General features: G+C 35.7%; 1 protein-coding gene across 1 annotated transcript in view; it reads left to right on the forward strand.

Moving 5' to 3' along the window:
* Positions 1–15,884, forward strand: part of LOC120523582 (ADP-ribosylation factor-like protein 6) — a 37,919-nt gene extending 22,035 nt beyond the window's left edge. The window contains exons 5-8 of the mRNA XM_039744995.1: positions 2,508–2,602; positions 5,551–5,680; positions 9,884–9,939; positions 12,941–15,884. Coding sequence (XP_039600929.1) covers positions 2,508–2,602; positions 5,551–5,680; positions 9,884–9,939; positions 12,941–12,966 — 307 coding nt within the window. The 3' untranslated portion in view covers positions 12,967–15,884. The remainder of the gene's footprint in view (positions 1–2,507; positions 2,603–5,550; positions 5,681–9,883; positions 9,940–12,940) is intronic.
* The last annotated feature ends 3,126 nt before the right edge of the window (positions 15,885–19,010 follow it).

The following is a 19,010-nucleotide window of genomic DNA, read 5'->3' on the forward strand; positions in this document are numbered from 1 at the left end:
AAATGTACCTCAGACCACATGATTTACCCACAAAGTCAGTAACAGAAATGATGAAATTCATATAATTTATTTTCTTTTGGACAAGAATTCTACTTGCAACAAATGGGGATTGCAATGGTCTGTCGGTTTGCACCTCACTATACAAACCTATTTATAGCAAAATTGAAGGAAGATTTTATGTCAATGTGCATCTTAAAACCAATTTTGTATCTCCGTTACATGGATGACATCTTCATAATCTGAACTGCCAGTGAGAAGGACCTCCTCCATTTTCATAATGAATATAATTCTTTTCACCCCAGCATAAAGCTGAAGCTGAAATACTCAGAAACAGAAGTCAGCTTTCTTGACACCATTGTTCAACTGAAAGACAACACCCTTGTAACTTCTGTTTTTCACAAACCAGCAGACAGACGGACCTACCTAAGAAGTATTTTCAGCTAAGTAATACGATACAGTCATATTTGCTCAGACCCGCCAGACTGAGATAAACAACTGCAGGAGCTCAGACAAGGTTATAACCCCCAAAACAACAGACACTCAAATAAGAAGAGCTACTGCCATACCCAGAGACAACCATCTGGAATATAAAAACAAAGACAACAAGAACCATATCCCCCTTGTCACCTACAACCCACATCTTGAAGCACTTCAGCCAATGCTAAACAATGGCCAAACACTGAAAAATGTATTTCATGAACCTATCCTCCTGGCATACAGACAACCACCAAACCTGCAGCAACTAATAATAACTCCCTAAGCGAACCAATAGAAAATGGCACATCTCCCTGTCTATAGAAAAGATGTAAAACGTGTGCTAACATTTATATTACATACTGTATAGTTGTACCACAGTGCCAACTAGAACATCACATAAAGGGATCATTTTCCTGCGGATCATCTAATGTTGTCTTTCTAATTCTTTGCATGAAATGTCCAGACACTGCACTCTATGTGGGAGAAACTGGACAAACACTCCGCCAGAGAATGAGTTTACATAGGTTCTACATTAAACTTGGCAACACAGATGTTCCTGTAGCGGCCCACTTCAACAGCCAAGGACACTGTGAGAGGGACTTTAAAGTCACAATGCTTAAGGGCAACTTCAGAACACAGCAACAGAGTAAAGAATGAGAAGTTAACGCATGCTAAAATTTAACACATTGCAACATGGTTTGAATAGAGACAAGAGTTTTATGGTCAGGTATGAGGATTGTTTGCCTCTCTCAGACTGACACAGACAACCTGACTACATATCCACATTGTATTGAAGAACTCATTAGAAACTTCAAAAGACTTTGTTGGACAGTTATCTTATCCAAAAATCTTGACCATACATTTTTCTTCTCTCTTGTTAAATGAACCCAAGCCTGAAGGAGTCTATTCATTTTTTACATTTAAGGTTTCTCACTTAAAGATTTACGAATGTTGTTTCTTGTCCTAGTGTGTATATAAACACAGAGAACTCCAGTTTCTGTATTATATCTTGCCTGAAGAAGGCGCCTGAGTTGCCTTGAAAGCTTGCATATTGTAATCTTTTAAGTTACCCAATAAAAGGTGTCATTTTGCTTGACTTTTCACTACTTTTTTAATGACTGACACGGTACAACACCCTAGTACTATCTTATCCATGAAAGTCATTGACAAGAAAGAATTTATGGCTGTAGAGAAAGGATATCTTTACAAAGAAAAACGCTGGCCGCTTAACTATATTGTTCTTTCCATTGCACCACCTCATTACAAGGCTTGACATTGGCTTTCCTAGAAAGTCTGAAGAGTGTAATCTCTTAGTAATTGGATAATTCCTTTCTGCCTCTAATCTCATGGTATTATTTCACTCTTTCTCTCTCAAGTGCATAGGTGCAGAAGCATATCCAGTGCTTTCTTTTCAGAATGGTTCTCCTTCACCACTACATCCTTGTTAGCAAGGCACTTCATATCTAACGTAGTGAGCTAAATCATAGAAATGGACTGTGTCCACCAGCTATTTCTGGGACCTATCCTCTTCTTTTAGGATTTATTCATATTTATGTTTCTGTCTCTCAGTTAAATCGGCATTGGAATTCTGTTTTTTCAGCCATGCAGAGAACACAAATAAATTGCCAACATTCTTATCTTTGCTAAACCTGTTCTTCATACTGTGCTTTCAAATAAACAATCTCTGCAGCTACTGCATTCTTAATTTGCTGGTTTGTCACAGGCATACCTGAAGAACCACTTGCTAACAATGCATGGAATCCCACTTTCGTCAACAAGCAGTTGTTTCACTCAGTATGGATTTAAAAGGTGTACAAGGGTACAGTAAGACTGCTGGGGAGGATTCTTTGTCTTGTGTTGTTGTGTTTTTTGTTTTTTTTCCTGTCATAAAAAGTTATAATCTTGGTGCATTTATCAATGGTAAGCTTTGCAAGTTTTTATACTTTATTTAGAGTAAGATGCTTTTATATATGTTTCCAGTATATCAAGCGGATTATCTGTCTCATGATCCCTTTTTATTGTCTGTGCAGAGAAGGACAGGCCATCATATTTGTTATTGACAGTTGTGACAAACTGAGGATGGTAGTTGCAAAAGAAGAATTGGATACCCTGCTAAATCATCCTGGTAAAGTACTCTTGTTCTTAAGTATGTTTACTTGCCTTTTAAAAATATTTAAGTGTGTTTCAAGCAGCTTTACATCTACTGTAACAACTGTTTTCCCTAAATTGTTTCAACATAAGCAACAAATTATGGAAGACTTGACAAAGGCATTTGAATGGATTGAGTTTTTATTTCTTAAAAGGTATTCCTCCGAGTTAAAAAAAAAAAAAAATTCTGTGTAACGTAATACTTGGAGAGAGCCCATCATTTATTGCACACAGTGAAAAATGACACTAAGCAATGAATTATTACACAGGACTGCTAAAAAGTATTTCTTTGGAAATTGAATCAATGCAGATATAATTTGAGAAGTGGACTGTGGGGGCATTTGCAGTTGCATGTACAGTACAGCAACTAGAAACAACTTGTGTATTTCATAGGGAGGAAGAGCTAATGTAAAAAAGAGATTTGTTTTCACAATACCAAAATGTAAAAAAAATCACTCATGAATAATGGCCATGAGTAAGGGCATGTACAGCAGAGCAAGTCATTCAATCTCTTAACCCTGATTACAGTACAGTTTTTAATGTAAATTTCGTCATTAGTTATGGTGCTACCAAATATCATTATTAAGATATTTATTATTTCAAATATCTGCTTGTTTTGTTTAAAATAAAGTGGGCTTTAACCAAGCTGTAAAAATGATACTTGGTTCATTGTTACCCGTTATTACCGTTACTGCACCGAATGCAACAAATAAGTAGCTGATAACACCTAGTAATTATTAGGTAAACTTCGCACTTATAATTAGGTAATCCTTCTATGAAGTTATATTATTGCAGTCTCCTGCCATGTCTGTTGTGGTGAGTTGGTAGTTAAATTACAAGAACTCAGGATGCATAATGGTGCTCTAACAAATTTCTTGTTTCATTATAAAGGTATAAGACTGCTTTATTTCAGTCCCACTTTAACAGGTTCTCATTGTGCATCATGTCAGTCTGTGCCCATAATATTGCACTATAGTTCAACATGTGAGCCTCTTATGATATGGTAATGATATCATCTCCATAGGCAACAGTAGTGCTGAAACCTGGGGCTATACTTTTTTCCCCCTTTAGCTCAATTATAATTTTCTCCTGGATAACTATCTGAAAGACTTTAATTCCAAGTTAACAAGCTCTGCTGCTTGGACTAAAGATGAAATCTATTTAAGCTACAGCAGATTTCAGTTAGGTAAATTAACAGAGCAGACAAATCTTATGTTTTATTTTTCGTCACTACCTAAAAGACCATCACTTTATCCTGCCTTATAAGGAAATAATTTGACTGTATAATTATTAAAAATACATTGTGAAAAAAATGACAAGTCACATTGAACTATCTGAATAAGTGTCTTTCACCAGTGAGGTGTTACTTAATAGAGCAAGATGTCTATGCTCCAAAATCCAACTATAAAGTAAACCTTCTCACCGTCGAGTGTTCTGCTGTCAGCAAGATGTCATATTTCCAGAGTGCTTGTATGCCGCCTACTACATCAGAGGGACAGCCATAGATTATTTATTTATTATTCCCATAGGTTCCCTTCTTATGCACCCAAGACAGTTTATACATTCATTTACTTTATTGTATAAGTCATGCTGTCTGTCATCTGTTAGTGTCTTTATACTCTTCTTTGTGTTTTTTTAAATATAATGCACACATTTATAAGATCTTCCTGTTGCATTTTCTTCATTACTTGTTCTCTTTTTGATTGAATTGCATTTTTGGGGCTGTAGAAGTCTCTTTTCAGTAATGGACACTGTGTAATATGTGTAGTACAGTAACAGAAACTTATAGAGTCAACTAAACAATTTTTTAAAATAAAAATATAACAGGTGTAATACTTATTTTCAGAGTCACAGTGGCCAATGATGATGTTTAACTCTTATTTTGGCACTTTTTAAAAAGTCAAACTTCAGGAGATTACTTGTATTTGCAAACGCGGATTATAAAGAAACCAGGTTTCTGCCTTAACTGGGTTATTTACCTTATCTCAGTTATATGTGTGCATGTAAATGCACTGAATTTTATAATTAGTACCCACTCATGTAAGATTTTTAATAAATAAAAATAACTGTTAACAGTACACAATAACAATTAAGAATTCAGCAGTATGCCTACACGTGTTTAAATTCAAAATGCTTGTACTTCTGATGTTCTTGACACACAGAAATCTAAATGTGCAGCTTTATGGTAACAAATTAAATTATGCTGTTTCATTTGTACCATTATTGCCTCTTACTAAAATAAGAGCTATTAAAAATGGTCAAACTTAAAAGTGTTTTCACTATGCAGAAAAAGAGAATAGATTACTTCTGATCAAATAATTTACAGTACAACAGTTAGAGTGCTGGCTTTTTGTTCTTAGTTAACAAATTAATGCGAACCGAGGTCACCAACATTATCTAGCTAGGTACTATATGGCAGTAGCAGTTGGACAAAAATATATGCTGTACTTTCAGTAATCTGCTTGCTTTTGCACAGAATGAAGAGAAAGTAAAACAGAAAAATGTATTTTCCAGAAATTGAGTCCTTATGCTTTTTCTTTATTATTTAGTCCAAATCGAGCAGTGAACTTATCAATGTTCTTGTGAGAAATGAAAGCTGAAGATCATGAGTTATTAATTGGTCTTTTCTCATAACAAGTCAAAGTCAGCTGTGTTACCTTTAAAATATTTTCACCTCTTGGTGCTCTGTTCATTACCACTATAGTGATGCAAATAGTTAGCATTGGTTTAAATGTACCTCCACTAATAACAGTAGATGAACATGATAAGACAGTGTCTTTCTTGTTTCAATTGCATGAATATGAATACTGGGGTATTGGTGTGAGAACTACTTGTTTATTTATGAAAACTGCATTTTTAAATGTGAGGAGAGCTACACAATATGGTATTTTGCTGGAATTAAGATATGTTTCTTTATACTAACAGATATAAAACATAGAAGAATGCCTATTCTGTTTTTTGCAAATAAAATGGACTTGAGGGATGCATTATCTTCAGTGAAGGTTTCTCAACAGTTATGTCTGGAAAGCATCAAAGATAAGCCCTGGCATATCTGGTAAGATCATCCTTGTTCTCTCTAGATATTTATGCCTAGTATTGGTTGTGCAAAGCTCTTCAGATAAGCCTGGCACAAACAGAGAGAACTTTTCCAGATTATTTAAAGCAAGAAGAAGCAAGAATAATAATTAATTTTAAAAAGTGCACTTTTCAATTAAAACTTTCTCTAAACCTATTATGGCATGTTAAATCTAAATCGACATTGATTTACCAAGACAAAAATTCAGTCAAATACAAAATATACAAATAGGATTCACACATTATATGTCAAGCAGTAGCAGCATAGAAGATCATCATTTGATTCCTGTAAAAAAAAAATAAAGCTTTTGGGCAATTCACCATTGCAATATAAAGCACATGACCATTATACTTAAGCTAGCTGGTTACCAGGGCCTGTCATTCTGACAGTACTACACAAACACTATGGCATGGGAATTTGTGGAACATTCTCAGTTTTTCTATGAATATATAACATTTACAGGTTAATAGGCATTTACATCTTTAATACTAGAATTACCAGGGCCTACGAAAAAACTCGTAGATCCGTCCCTGCTTAAATCGCTTCTTAAATCACTTCACACCTCTGTGCCAGCGTTCTTTGTCCTCTAAATGTGCGGATAACCTCAGGCTGCAAGCAGCAGGCTATTCGGTCCCCACACCGTCTTAGAACATGCACAGCTCATACCTTGATTGATTTTCTGGGAGTGAAGTGGTGTTTTAGAGTGGAAATAATAGATCGTTGTTTGGAACACACACATTTCATGTCTGTTCTGTTTCTACAGTAATCTGTGTAAATACATTGTTAAAACAGAAACTTTTTATATTCTAGTACTAGATGACAAAATGTAGGCATAAACTATATAATGTATGAAGCCTGAAGTCCAAATATCAAAGAAACACTTTCACAAAAGGTACAAATCTAACACAAAAATTGCGCTTTTATTCAAAAATATAACTGCAGAAACAAAAAGCCGCCTTAACATGCGACATTGACAGCCATTTATTATGACTTCCTCCGTAGCGTAATAGAATCAGCTGTTGACTGGGAATCAAAAAGTCGCGAGTTTGATCCTGCACTACTCCGTTTTGAGAAGTAAACTGCTCTTAGTCTTACTATTTTAGAATAAAAACATACATTTGATTTCAGTCTGTAACAGCCGGTATAATTTATGATACTTGTAAAGGTTAGCTTTTTTTTTTTTTTTTTAGTCAGTTTTATTATCCAGCCACGAGCCCAAACACACCCCACCCCCGCATCTGACACTGCTGTTTTCACATAGACGCGCTATAACAGAGGTAAACTCAGCTCCCTTCTACATCGGAGCAAGAATGCACATACCATTGCTTGCATACTAAAATGTCAGCAGGCTCTTTTCGTGGCATTACACACATTTTTGAGCATGCCCTCTACACACTACTTGTGACTAGGCTTTAGGAAGTAAGTAAATAAATAAAGGTAAATCGTGTCATAAAATGATTTCTTCAAAATGTCACATACATTTGTCTCTTTCTTTTTTTAAAATGTGCGTTGATCACCACCATCATGTTGTAGCACACAGCATCTGGCCACGTGCATCTTCTTGCGCGCACTGAATAAGCGCACTGAATAAGAGACAAATATACAGTCTGACTGAGAGAATCAGACTACAAAAAAAACAAACATTTAGAAATGTCATACTTTTACAGCTGATCTGACGCTGTTCGTTTTCAAATAATATTGCATTAGTGCAACGATGTTTTCTGATTGGTACTATTCAGGTCATAAAATGATTTCTTCAAAATGTCACATGTATTTGTCTCCTTCTTTTTATTCTGCTGCTGCGCTGACATCATGCACCAGAAGGCGTGAGCTTATTCAGTGTAGCAGGAGCACGCAGGTGGCCAGTTGCTTGTACTATCACAAGCTTTTTTTAAAATGTGCGTTGATCACCGCCAGCATGTTGTATGTAGCACACAGCAACTGGCCACCTGCATGTTCTTGCGCGCACTGAATAAGCTCCTGATCTGACTCTAAGTAATAGCGCCAGCATAAATTCAAACCCGATCTGACGCTGTTCGTTTTCAAATAATATTGCATTTGTGCGATGATGTTTTCACATATATTGTCTCTTTCTTTCAGGTGTGTAATAGAAACCACAGCATAAAGAGAAGTGTGTACAACGCTTCTTACAGGAAAAGGTGATGGAAAAAGAAAAGATGATGCAGCATCAACAAGCTTCTGTTCTTTATTTACCTTTAGTTACCTTTATTTATTTACTCACTTCCTACAGCGTAAAGGCACATGTAAAATGCAGAGCTTCCAATATACATAAACAAAGTACAGCAATGGCAAAAGTGCAATGTGCATTCTTGCTCTGACGCTAGATTTGCAATGTATCACGATACATTTTCTTACCAATGGTAGCGAAATGAAGTGTCTGCATGCATTTTTTGTGGCATTACACATTTATTTTTTGAGCATGTCCATGCCAAATAAATAACATTCGAGCTATAGCGCATCTCCAAATAAATAACATTTGAGCTATAGCGCGTCTCCAGATAAATAACATTTGAGCTGTAGCGCGTCTCCAGATAAATAACATTTGAGCTGTAGCGCATCTTTATGTGATCCAATTTTTCACATAAAGGCGCTCTATAGCTCGAATGTTATTTATTTGGATCATATAAAGACGCGCTATAGCTCGAATGTTATTTATTTGGCACGGACATGCTCAAAAAGTACACGTGTAATGCCACAAAAAGTGCATGCAGACACTTCATTTTCGGTCTTAAGGAAGGATCCTGAACGCGACTGAGAGAATGAAAACTAAATAAAAAAAAACAAAGCTAACCTTTACAAGTATTATAAATTACACCGGCTGTTACAGACTGAAATCAAATGTATGTTTTTATTCTAAAACAGTAAGAATAAGATCAGTTCACCTCTCAAAACGGAGTTGTGAGGGATTGAACTCATGACCTTTTGATTCTCAGTCAGCAGCTAATACCATTACGCCACCGTGCCAGTTATAGTGAAGATGTGTCAGAATGGCCTGCTAAGGCAGCTTTTTTTCTGCAGTTACACTTTAGAGTAAAAGCGCATTTGTTCTGTTATATTTGTACCTTTTGTGAAAGTGTTTCTTTGATATTTGGACTTCAGGCTTCATACATTATATAGTTATGTCTACATTTTTACTACTAGAATATGAAAAACGTTTCTGTTTTAAAAATGTGTTGACACAGATTAATGTAGAAACGAAACACACATGAAATGCGTGTGTTCCAAATAAGGATCTATTATTTCCACTCTAAAACTCCACTTCACTCCCAGAAAATCAATCAAGGCATGAGCTGGGAGAAGTTGGTGGGGGATGGAATAGCCGACTGCTTGCAGCCTGAGGTTATCAGCACATTTAGAGGACAAAGGATGCTGGTGGAGAGCTGTGAACGATTTTAAGAAGCGATTTAAGGTGGGACGAATCTACAAGTTTTTTCGTAGGCTCTGGTAATTCTAGTGTTAACTTTTCAGCATTCTGATTTTGTTACCTTATTTTAATGAAATATTTTAAATGAAATTATTTTACAAGCATAGGTCATTTAAACTAAGACACATGTACATCATTTAAAGGAAAGGTTTTCTTTTCTGTGTGAGAAAGATAAACTGCAATTTGGCAGCATGAGTAGCAGCACCATTCATGTGTTCTGTTGTAAATATATAAATAGAATTGAACACATTTATTGCTGAAGTTGCTGACTTAAGGTTTAGTAAGTAGGTCTGCGAGCCCACTGTCCAATTATGGTTGTAAACTTAAATAATGATGAACAGGATGAATGAATGTATGGATCAGGAGTAAAGATTAAGCATATTTGTATGGACTGTCAGAACAGTTTGGAAGTAGGTAAGGTGGTGGTCAGAATCACATCAAGTTTATTATTCTTCATCTGGGTTCATGAGTTCTGAACTGTTTAACAAGCAGATGGACATGTGACTTAACTGTTTTTTCCTGCTACTCCTTCCTGTGTTCCCTTTAATTTAATCCTCCCAAACTCAGGCCATATTCTTGAGACAGTGTACAGTATATTCAGCTTATACTACAATTAGTGGTATTTTGGTGTCCTAACAAGGGATGAAAAACCAAGACAGAGCCCTGTTCTGTACCTGTTTCCTAACAAGTGACTGTTTATCTCTAGGTGTTGACATTTGCTTTTTTTCTTCCCTTAGTGCCAGTGATGCTCTTAAAGGGGAAGGACTGCAAGAAGGCGTTGACTGGCTGCAAGGTAGGCAAAGAAGCGAAGTAATTAGGAATGTTTACATTTTTACTGCAATTCGGATTATTGATGGGTTGTATTATTCTGTAAGTAATAACAGTTATCACTGTTTCAGAAACTGGGTGTGTTATTTTGCACAAAACCAAAGCCATACTTCATGTTTTTCTGTACCTAAACATTTTTTTCCTTCCTTTCCTTCTTTATTTGTTTGTTTATTTTTAGAACAGATTGCTCAGTAAGTATTATAAAGGTGTCTTTTTGCCTTCTTTTATTGACACAAGTCTTGAAGTGTATGGATAAATACTGAAAATGTGCTAAATTATTCTAATCTGACAGTCATCCTGTCATGCTCAAAAATGGAGCTTCACAATATACATTGTTTGATTTCATGTATTTTCTAGGTAAATTTTGTTTCATCTTACAATCTTCCAAAATCAAAAGCAGATTTACTCGATATTACATGTTTTAGTTAATATCAAGTTATATTTTTTACATTAATGGAGTCATCATAATTTTATACATCTAGAAATTTTAAATTGCCATCAAATAGTATTAAAGCCTTAGTATGTACACTTGAAAGCTCCACAGAGCACAAGACTTGTGATTATTTTGTTATATTATTGCTGTTTTGTTAGGCCACATTTGTAAGACATGATACATATACCATGTTCTAAATTCTTTCAAGAGAGCAAAACTGACCCAGATGTGGCTTTTAAAACCAAACTGGCTTCCATCTTAAAGATCTGAATGCCATTTAATATTCAAAACTCTTATCTATATACTGTAGTTTCATTTTTCTGTCATAATAATGGATCAGCAAAATTTAGCAACACACATAAAATCAGTGTCACTGACAAACACAAATGGGGGGTGTCATCATTAAGATAGGATACTTTAATATGTATGTAATAAGAAAGACTGGTTTTAATTTATTTAGTTAGACTTTAGCTATGGTGAATATTAATATTCTGACCACTGTCCTGACATCTCCACTGCCCCATCCAGTTGAGGAAGAGCTGTTAATATTTGGGATACATGTTATATCTCATTGCACCAGTGTTTGATTTTTGAATAATAGGTCAGTTGGCATTAGTTTGGGTATTTTAGATTTCACTTTATCTATCACTTAAAGAATCGGCAGGAGAATTCAGTTATTTTCTTTACCCAAGTGCAAAACTCTCATGTGAACTTCTGTGTGTCTTAATTTAGGGACAAGGTCTGTGTGCAACTGTAGGAACTGGCATGTTATATTGCATTGGTTATCAAGGTACACATTAGTATTGAACAGAAATCCACAAAATCTGGTGGCTGCTTGTCTCTGTTTCCCTGTTGTTCTTTCTGAATTTTTCTGAAGCACTTTGAGCATGGAAAAGGTGCAATACAAATAAAAATGTATGATTTTATTATTAAAAGTAATATTAATATTGTTATTAATATTAATATAGTACCTGCCTGCAGTTCACACATTCTAAGTCAAATGGCTGTTTTAGTAATCCTACCTCATATCTGGTTTAACCCTTTTAGAAGTACTTAGGAAGATGTGGTCTAGCCTATCACTTAAAACAGTCTGCTTTTCTTCCTTCCCATATTTTGCTTTTTTACCAATATGTGTTGTTGAAATACCAAACGGCTGTTATACAATTGTACATATCTTGCTTATGTGTAAAAAAAATAGTTTTGTTTTGTTTTTCCACCCTTGCTGTTTGTATGATTTCTTCTGTTTGACTTCTAAATTAAGTGTAAGACAACCATCAACTGCTTCTGCTAGTTTGAGCTGAAGATGCAGTCTTAGCCTGTAGTCAGCCAGACTACTTGATATAATGTGGCAGTGTTATCATATTGCATGTTTTATGTTAGATTCCTTCTCAGCTGTCAGATTAACCCAAACACTTATCTCAAATGTGAATGAAGTATTTGCAATAGCAATGTCCACAATGTGGCTATCATTTCCAGCATCTGCTGTTTTAATTCCAACAGATGGCTCATCACAAACATTACCATGCTGAATATATTTATTTATTATATCATGGAAAACTGCCAAAAAAAAATTACAGATACTTTTCCTTGGATTATCAAATGTATATTACCATGCAGTATTCTTGATTGTTTTACCTTCCAACAAGTAAACATTTGCACAATTTTTCTGAATTTATGAACTGCCTTGGAATAATGCTCACTATAGTAATATAAAAATATAATGAAAGCTGTTGGTGGATCATATCTGGTGAATACTGGCATATAGTAATTGGAATACTATGGGCAACAGTCAGTGCTGAGTGTGCTAAAGCTCTCTGTCTTGGCTGAGGTGCTAAAAGATGTATGAAGCCAGTGATAATAAATAAATAAAAGCTGTAAATGCAGTAGTCAAATGCTGAAAATGAATATGTATGGGCTGATTGGCATATGTTGCTTTCAGTGAACAAGAGTTTTATTGCACATCTGGTTTATTAGCTACATCATTTCATAAATTTTCTACACATGTCCTAAATTTTGTACTTCCAAGTTGTAAACCTTTATTGAATGGTTATATGTGTCATGTGTTGTATTTAGCTACTGATTACAGCAGGATATAGCACACCAATTGTGTTATGCCACTGATTCAACAATTATTAAAAATCTACAAAGTACATACAGAGACAAATACTAATTACTGCAGTGATTCTGTAATTGTAAATTGTGATTCTCTGTGGAATGGGTAGAAAAATGACTTTGTCAAAGATCAAAGAATCCACTGACAGAAAGCCCATTTCTGAATGAGTTAATTGAAGTTTTTGACATTTTTCTTTCTGCTTGAATGGTGGCGATTACCCTGAAAATTTAGTGTTAACTGCATCTAGAATACTGATAATGGTTGTTCTGTGCTAGCACTGTTCAGTGTGTGGCCCCAACAGACCTCGTTTTGTATCCTTTTGACTCTAGTGCTGTTGTTAAGTAGTGCAAGCTATTTACTGATCATAAATGCATTAACCAGTTTGTGTAAAACTGCCATTATTATTTATTTTTTTAACAGATCAGATCAGAACTATGAAGACATGAGAAGCGACTGAACAGATATGTAACTGGATAATTCCAAAGTTTTGAAATAGAAGGCTAATTATAGTGTTACTTGCAGTCATTTTTATTTTTTTTTTAATTATCGACTTGAGACAAGTTCCAAAATTAATTCAGAATATGTCACATCTGTACGTTTGGAAATAAGAGGGAAGAGGTGCTTGGTTTTTTTGTTTTTTTTTTGTGATATGTAAGTAAATCTAGCCCTTGAAAGTCCACTGCAGCAGTGAGGCTTTAAAGTTTGGTGTCTTTAAAAGAAGAGTGTGGTGCATGCCCACATCAGTAAAATTTATGTTAGAATTCTTAGACTTGAGAGACTCATCATAATCTTTATTTAATTTATTTTGGGGTTAATTTTGCTGTCAAAAAATGTCTTTTAAGACATGTTTTAATTAATAGTTTGTCTTTACTTTTCTGTTGATTGGCGGCCGCCAAGACTGTTTATAGACTAGCAAGGTAGTAAAATACAGTAGAGATAGCACAGTTGAGAATATTTTGTTTTTTTATTCATTATACACTCTAAGCTTTAATCAAGTATCAGCATGATTAAAAAAGAAAATAAAACTCCCCTGTGCTTATAGTGATACATACTACCTGATTGATGATGTTCAATCTAAAGTACCACTGAAGTTCCTTAAGTTTGTGGCTCCATTTTGCTTTTTCACCTCAACATGATGAGAAGCAAATAGCAAGACCTGCAAGAGTAATTGACTGGTGTTATAATGACTCATGCACAGCATTTAAAACTGGCAAAATTATCACAGTTTAGAACGTCATATAGATAAAAATGAATTAACGTTATTGAACATGAGCATTTCTACTGCATTGGCCTGATGAGGTATTTGCAAGTTCTTCCTGCATATAATAATCAGTGGAAGTGTTGTTTGCAATAATGAAATCTGAATGTATAGTGGCACTAAGGATCTGGAACTATGCAGCCCAAATTTCCAGTCCTGTCATGCTGTGGTGACCCCTAATTCAGTTCAGTTTACCTTCTTTTCCATGTAGTGTCATATGTATTTGATAAAAGAAAGTTTAGAAGTTTGTATAGCAGAAAGGTCCACCATTATTTTTTTAACAGTCAAAGAAACTAAAAGAAAAATGATTATATTTTCTGTGTGTCCTTGGGGGAGGTGGCAAAAGATGAGTTTACCAGAACAGACATCCCTATTGATAGAAGCTATCCTCAGTTCCATTTACATTGCCACAGTTTAGCTCTTAGCTAAACAAACAAGCTTGATAAACTGAATGTTCTCCTCTCATTTGTCAAATTTGTTGTGTAATTATGCATTACTGCTATCCTTCCTTCATATGTTGAATGCCCAATTCTCTATCTTGGGTCTCAATACCCATTTCAAAATGATAGTTTGCACTTCACTTTCCTTTATACATGTAGCTTATTTCAGTGTTCATTAGTTCAGCTCTGTTCTTCTGGCATACTTTTCAGATATCTTGCTGTAAAATGCTATAAATAAGACTAACATTAGTATAAATAATAAGCACAAATTAATGAATGTTCATTTGTGCTTACTCTGTAAGTTTTTAAAACCATCTTAAAAATATGTATATTTTGTTATATTACTATTTTTGTTTATATTCTGACAAGTAACTTATACAGAAATCAGAAACACCTCCAGAGTTTTCCAGGCTCATGTTTACGGGAGCACTCTGTATTGCTTAGGGAATCAATATTCTTTACTGTTCTAAAATAAGGACTAACATTGCAATATTGCGACTTCATTGCGGTTTAAGCTTGGTTTGATGTTGAGGTCAGGTACTTTTTGTGTGAAATTACTATGTTACAAACATTTCTTTACTTTTCCTCCATAAGCTAGAGATATGAATTAAATTACTGCAGGGTAAGTGTTTGTACACATTGTTATTTTAGTCAAATGGAATGGGAGCATTGGTTGGTATCTGCCTTATGTTCATTGAAGCTGGGATAGGTTTAAGCACCCTGCAAATGTATATTAGATGCACAAAGATTAGAACATGAATAGATGAACTGAAAACAAGCCATATTCCCTTAGCTTCCATTCAGTTTTGGTATTGTACGGCCTGTATATTTATATATTTCTGTACAGCCTGTATATTTATATTTCACACACTTTACCCTCAAAAAAGACAGCATAATAATTTGAATGATTCTTTAGTCGTCACACTTGTAAAGTGTAGAGAAAAGGAATGAATTGCCAAGTACACTGGACAACACTACCCAATTAAGCCCACATCTATACTGAGGAGGTTAACCTTTTTTTATTGGTCACTCATCTTTCTATCCCTGATGTCACTAAACGTTTTGAGGAGACACCTTTTTTTTTTTTAAATCCATCCAATGTACAGTTCATGCCTATGATTAGAGACTCGCTTATAGGCCTCACAGTCCTGCAGCTTTTATTACATTTCTTGAGCAAGTGACCTATTTACAAATTTCAAAATTACAGTTAAAATGATCTGTGAGTGTTGGTGGATCATCCAATAAGGTAATGGTGGCGTTTTTCTCCCGGCAAGTCGAATTTATAATGCTTCCTATGGGGCCTGTTTCCAATTAAACCATTGCTTCACATCTTTTTCTAGATGGTCAGATATTGTCTATAATAAGTACATTTTATTGTTTTTTTTGTTTTTGTTATTGCAGATCTCTGTTCAGGTCCACAGGGTTTGTGTGCAAAGTTTTGAAGACTAGCCTTGTAAATGGTTGAAGAGTTGTACTCTTCTTGTCTATTTATGCTACTTAAATTAGTCCTTGTTATTTATGTACTTTTTATTAATGCACATTTATACTTAACTGTATTTGATTAATGTATAATAAGATTTGTGAATTAAGAGGGCACTTCATTCCAGTGTGGCTGGTTGATGCAAATGATCTGCTGTGTAAAAATAAATTTATTGCAATAAAGTGATACATTTGTCATTTCTATTTACTTTTAAATCCTAATTAGAGTTTCTTTTTCAAGCTGATGTCCACTCCCATTTTAGTTTGAAATGTGTGAGATGACTTTTCATTTATTCTCCACTAATTTTTAAGCCAGCAGAAGGGATATTAAATGGAACGATCCCATATAGTTAAAAGTGGAGCCCTGATCAACTGAGCAGTGTTTGGAATTAGGCAATTTCTAATAGCTGGGTGCTGAGATTCCTGTTGTGGGAACTGGCCCACGTCCTTACTGTTGTCCATAGGTCTGAATATTTATGTCAGAAAATTGGTAAATTAACTTGGATTTTTCAGTTGGCATACAACTGTCCTGATCAGCACCTTTGTTTATTCTTGATTAGATCATTTTTAAGTTTGGTTCAGTAAGATTTGTTGGTTTGCAGTAATGCAAGTTTATCAGAAAGGAGAAATTCTGTACTAGAGTTGGTGAGCCAGAAACAAAGTAGCTACCAGTTAGGGTAAAATGTCTCACTTGACACAAGCCTGTTACAAGACCAGCACTCGCCGTCAAAAAATTAGTAAATTAACATTGACTGGTTAACATGGTTGTTTTTTGTGTCAACAAAAGAGAAGAACCTGAACTTACATCACTGGCCCCAGTGGAAGTGACTGTCCGCAAGGACACTGGCTGTTTGAAGCCATCTTTGTTGCACCTCTGGTGTTATGGCATTAATTTATCAGGCAATGTAGGAAAGCAGTTAGTTACATACAGCACAAGTGACCACCTTAGCAATGTCAAACCAGTTTATATAAATTAAAGCCAGATACTTCAAAGCAGCTTAGTCCATCAAATACAATTAAAAAAAAACAAAAAAAAGATGAATGTAAAGAAATAAAGTTGTAGCAGTGCCACTATTAGTTAGAACTGCATCTCCCAGCAGTCCCTGCAGGGGCTATGGGGTCAAAGGTGGTCAGAAGAGTTTAAAAGGAGGGCAGGTTGCCAAGGGAAAAAAAAGTGTTTTTTTGTTGTATTTTGTGTGTCATTTACCTGTCGGTCTGCCTTCTGTTAATTAAGTCATATTTAATCATTGATTTAATCATAATCCTGGATTTTACTCGTTGTTGGGATCTGGATCATCTGTCTACCTGTGCACTGAGGACTGTTTGTGGATTCACGGCTTTCCCGCAAGTAATAGGAGCACTCCTGAACCATCCATCCGTCTTCACCCTTCCAGTGTCTACCGATAGAACTGTTTTTTCATTCCCTTTCAACATACAGATCTCTGGACTTACTCTAGTCATCTCTCATTACATCCGGTTTGGTATTCCATGGACTTTGCTGTGTGGTGTTTGTGTTTATATGTTTATATGTAATATCACCGTAGGGGTACAGGGGTGGTATTATTGGTTTCATTCATATTATTTAATTTCATTATATTCCTAATTGTCCTTAGTTCCCAGTGTGCTTTATATTGCCTCTGTTTTGTGAGTGTGTGCAGGCGGGCCAAGGCTGGGGGCCTCCCGGGATCCTCTATAAAAAATAAATAAATCGCCATCATCTTGACGGTGTGAATCGTAGTGGCACCGGACCGCTACAAAGTTTTCAAAATAACAGGATGCATAACAAAGTGGATCATTCTAGAGTTAAGAATGCAAATAGCCATTACAGATTCCAAGCTCAAAAGTCATCAATACAGCAGAAATATTAAGTGATTTCCCACACGCTTATCATTCAATTCTAAGCAAGCATATAAATGTCTATGTAAGACTTATGCTGTCAGGCAAAATTCATCCTTAGATGCCCTTGCTCTGTTCAGGCAATTGTACAAGCACTGCTGCCATTGTTGTATTGTAACAGTCAATAGATGAAGGTGTGTACTGATTGGCTGGAGCCAGCCACTTGACTGACAGCAAACTCTTTAGAAGTTTCCTGTCTTATCCATGGCTTGCTAGAGAGCACCGCCCAGTCATTGGACATCCATCCCTGCAGGTGATTCGACTCTTGAGGATTTTTTTTTTCACCATGGCTGTCATTTGAATCAGTTCAGAATAACTTCATGAACAATGGCAAAACCCATTTTAATTAATCTGAATATATTTAGCATGATCATTTTGAAACATATGATACAGCCAAGGCAACCGATCACAATGCTAAGTCATACTGTATGAAATATGGGTTACATGGCTGACACTTTTTCAGCAGCATTCTCATTGTCACTTGTCACTTTCTTCTGACAGTTTAAAAATCCTCATGTGACAGTGCAGAAACCAAGATATCAACAATACACCTAGCATCTTGCTCAAAGCCCTTCTTTTGACAAAACCGATTGCCACACTGTAAGGATTTATCTTGTGGTCTTTGCTGCCATCTAGTGGATAAAAACAAGTAGGCTAATGCATTCTTATCTAGGTCACTTTTTGACGGTTTAGCTTTCTAACTCTTTGAGGTCAACTTATGTCGACACCCACCATCTGCCATTTATGTCATCTTTTGTTGATACCCCATCTTGTAACGCTTAAGTAGGAGTACCTTGATTTCCTGGTGTTAGGTGGACTACTCAGAGGAATAGTCGGAGTGGAAGTATTTGTTAGGATTTAGGAGAAGTCTCATAGCTGGATAAAGTTGGGAAGTGACCTTTTGCATCACAATGGCCATGGAGTCCTGAGCGGTAAATACCACAAAGAGTTGGCTATAAGTCTGGAGGTGCGTGACAGAGTGAGACCTGCGATTATAATGGCTGCACATGAGAAGGGGCCAAGGAGTCGTAAGTTGTAACTTGTTCCAATGCTTGGGTGTGTTTATGATATTTTGAAAGTAGTCCCCATTGCTTGTAAGAGTGGTTAATTTTGCTTAGACGCTCTAAGGTGAAGCGATTTGTCTGTTGTATGTACAGTAAAATAAATACACCCACTTGTCTGAGGGCTCAAACTACTCATCCTGTGTGGTGTCTCTGTGTCTCTCCTATAGCATTGAGTAAGGGGTCTCCATCTTGATGCCAGTAAGGACTTCCACCATCATCCAGAGTCAATCCTCAGCCACTCCTGTACAGTTAAAACAAGATACCAAGATATAAATCATTCAGGTCTGCTGCAATAACTCATTTTAAGCTTATGTAATCTAACTTTTTGGTCACTAGTAAGTAGCACAGAAGGG

This window comes from Polypterus senegalus, chromosome 2 (assembly GCF_016835505.1).
Source record: "Polypterus senegalus isolate Bchr_013 chromosome 2, ASM1683550v1, whole genome shotgun sequence".
NCBI lineage: Eukaryota > Metazoa > Chordata > Cladistia > Polypteriformes > Polypteridae > Polypterus > Polypterus senegalus.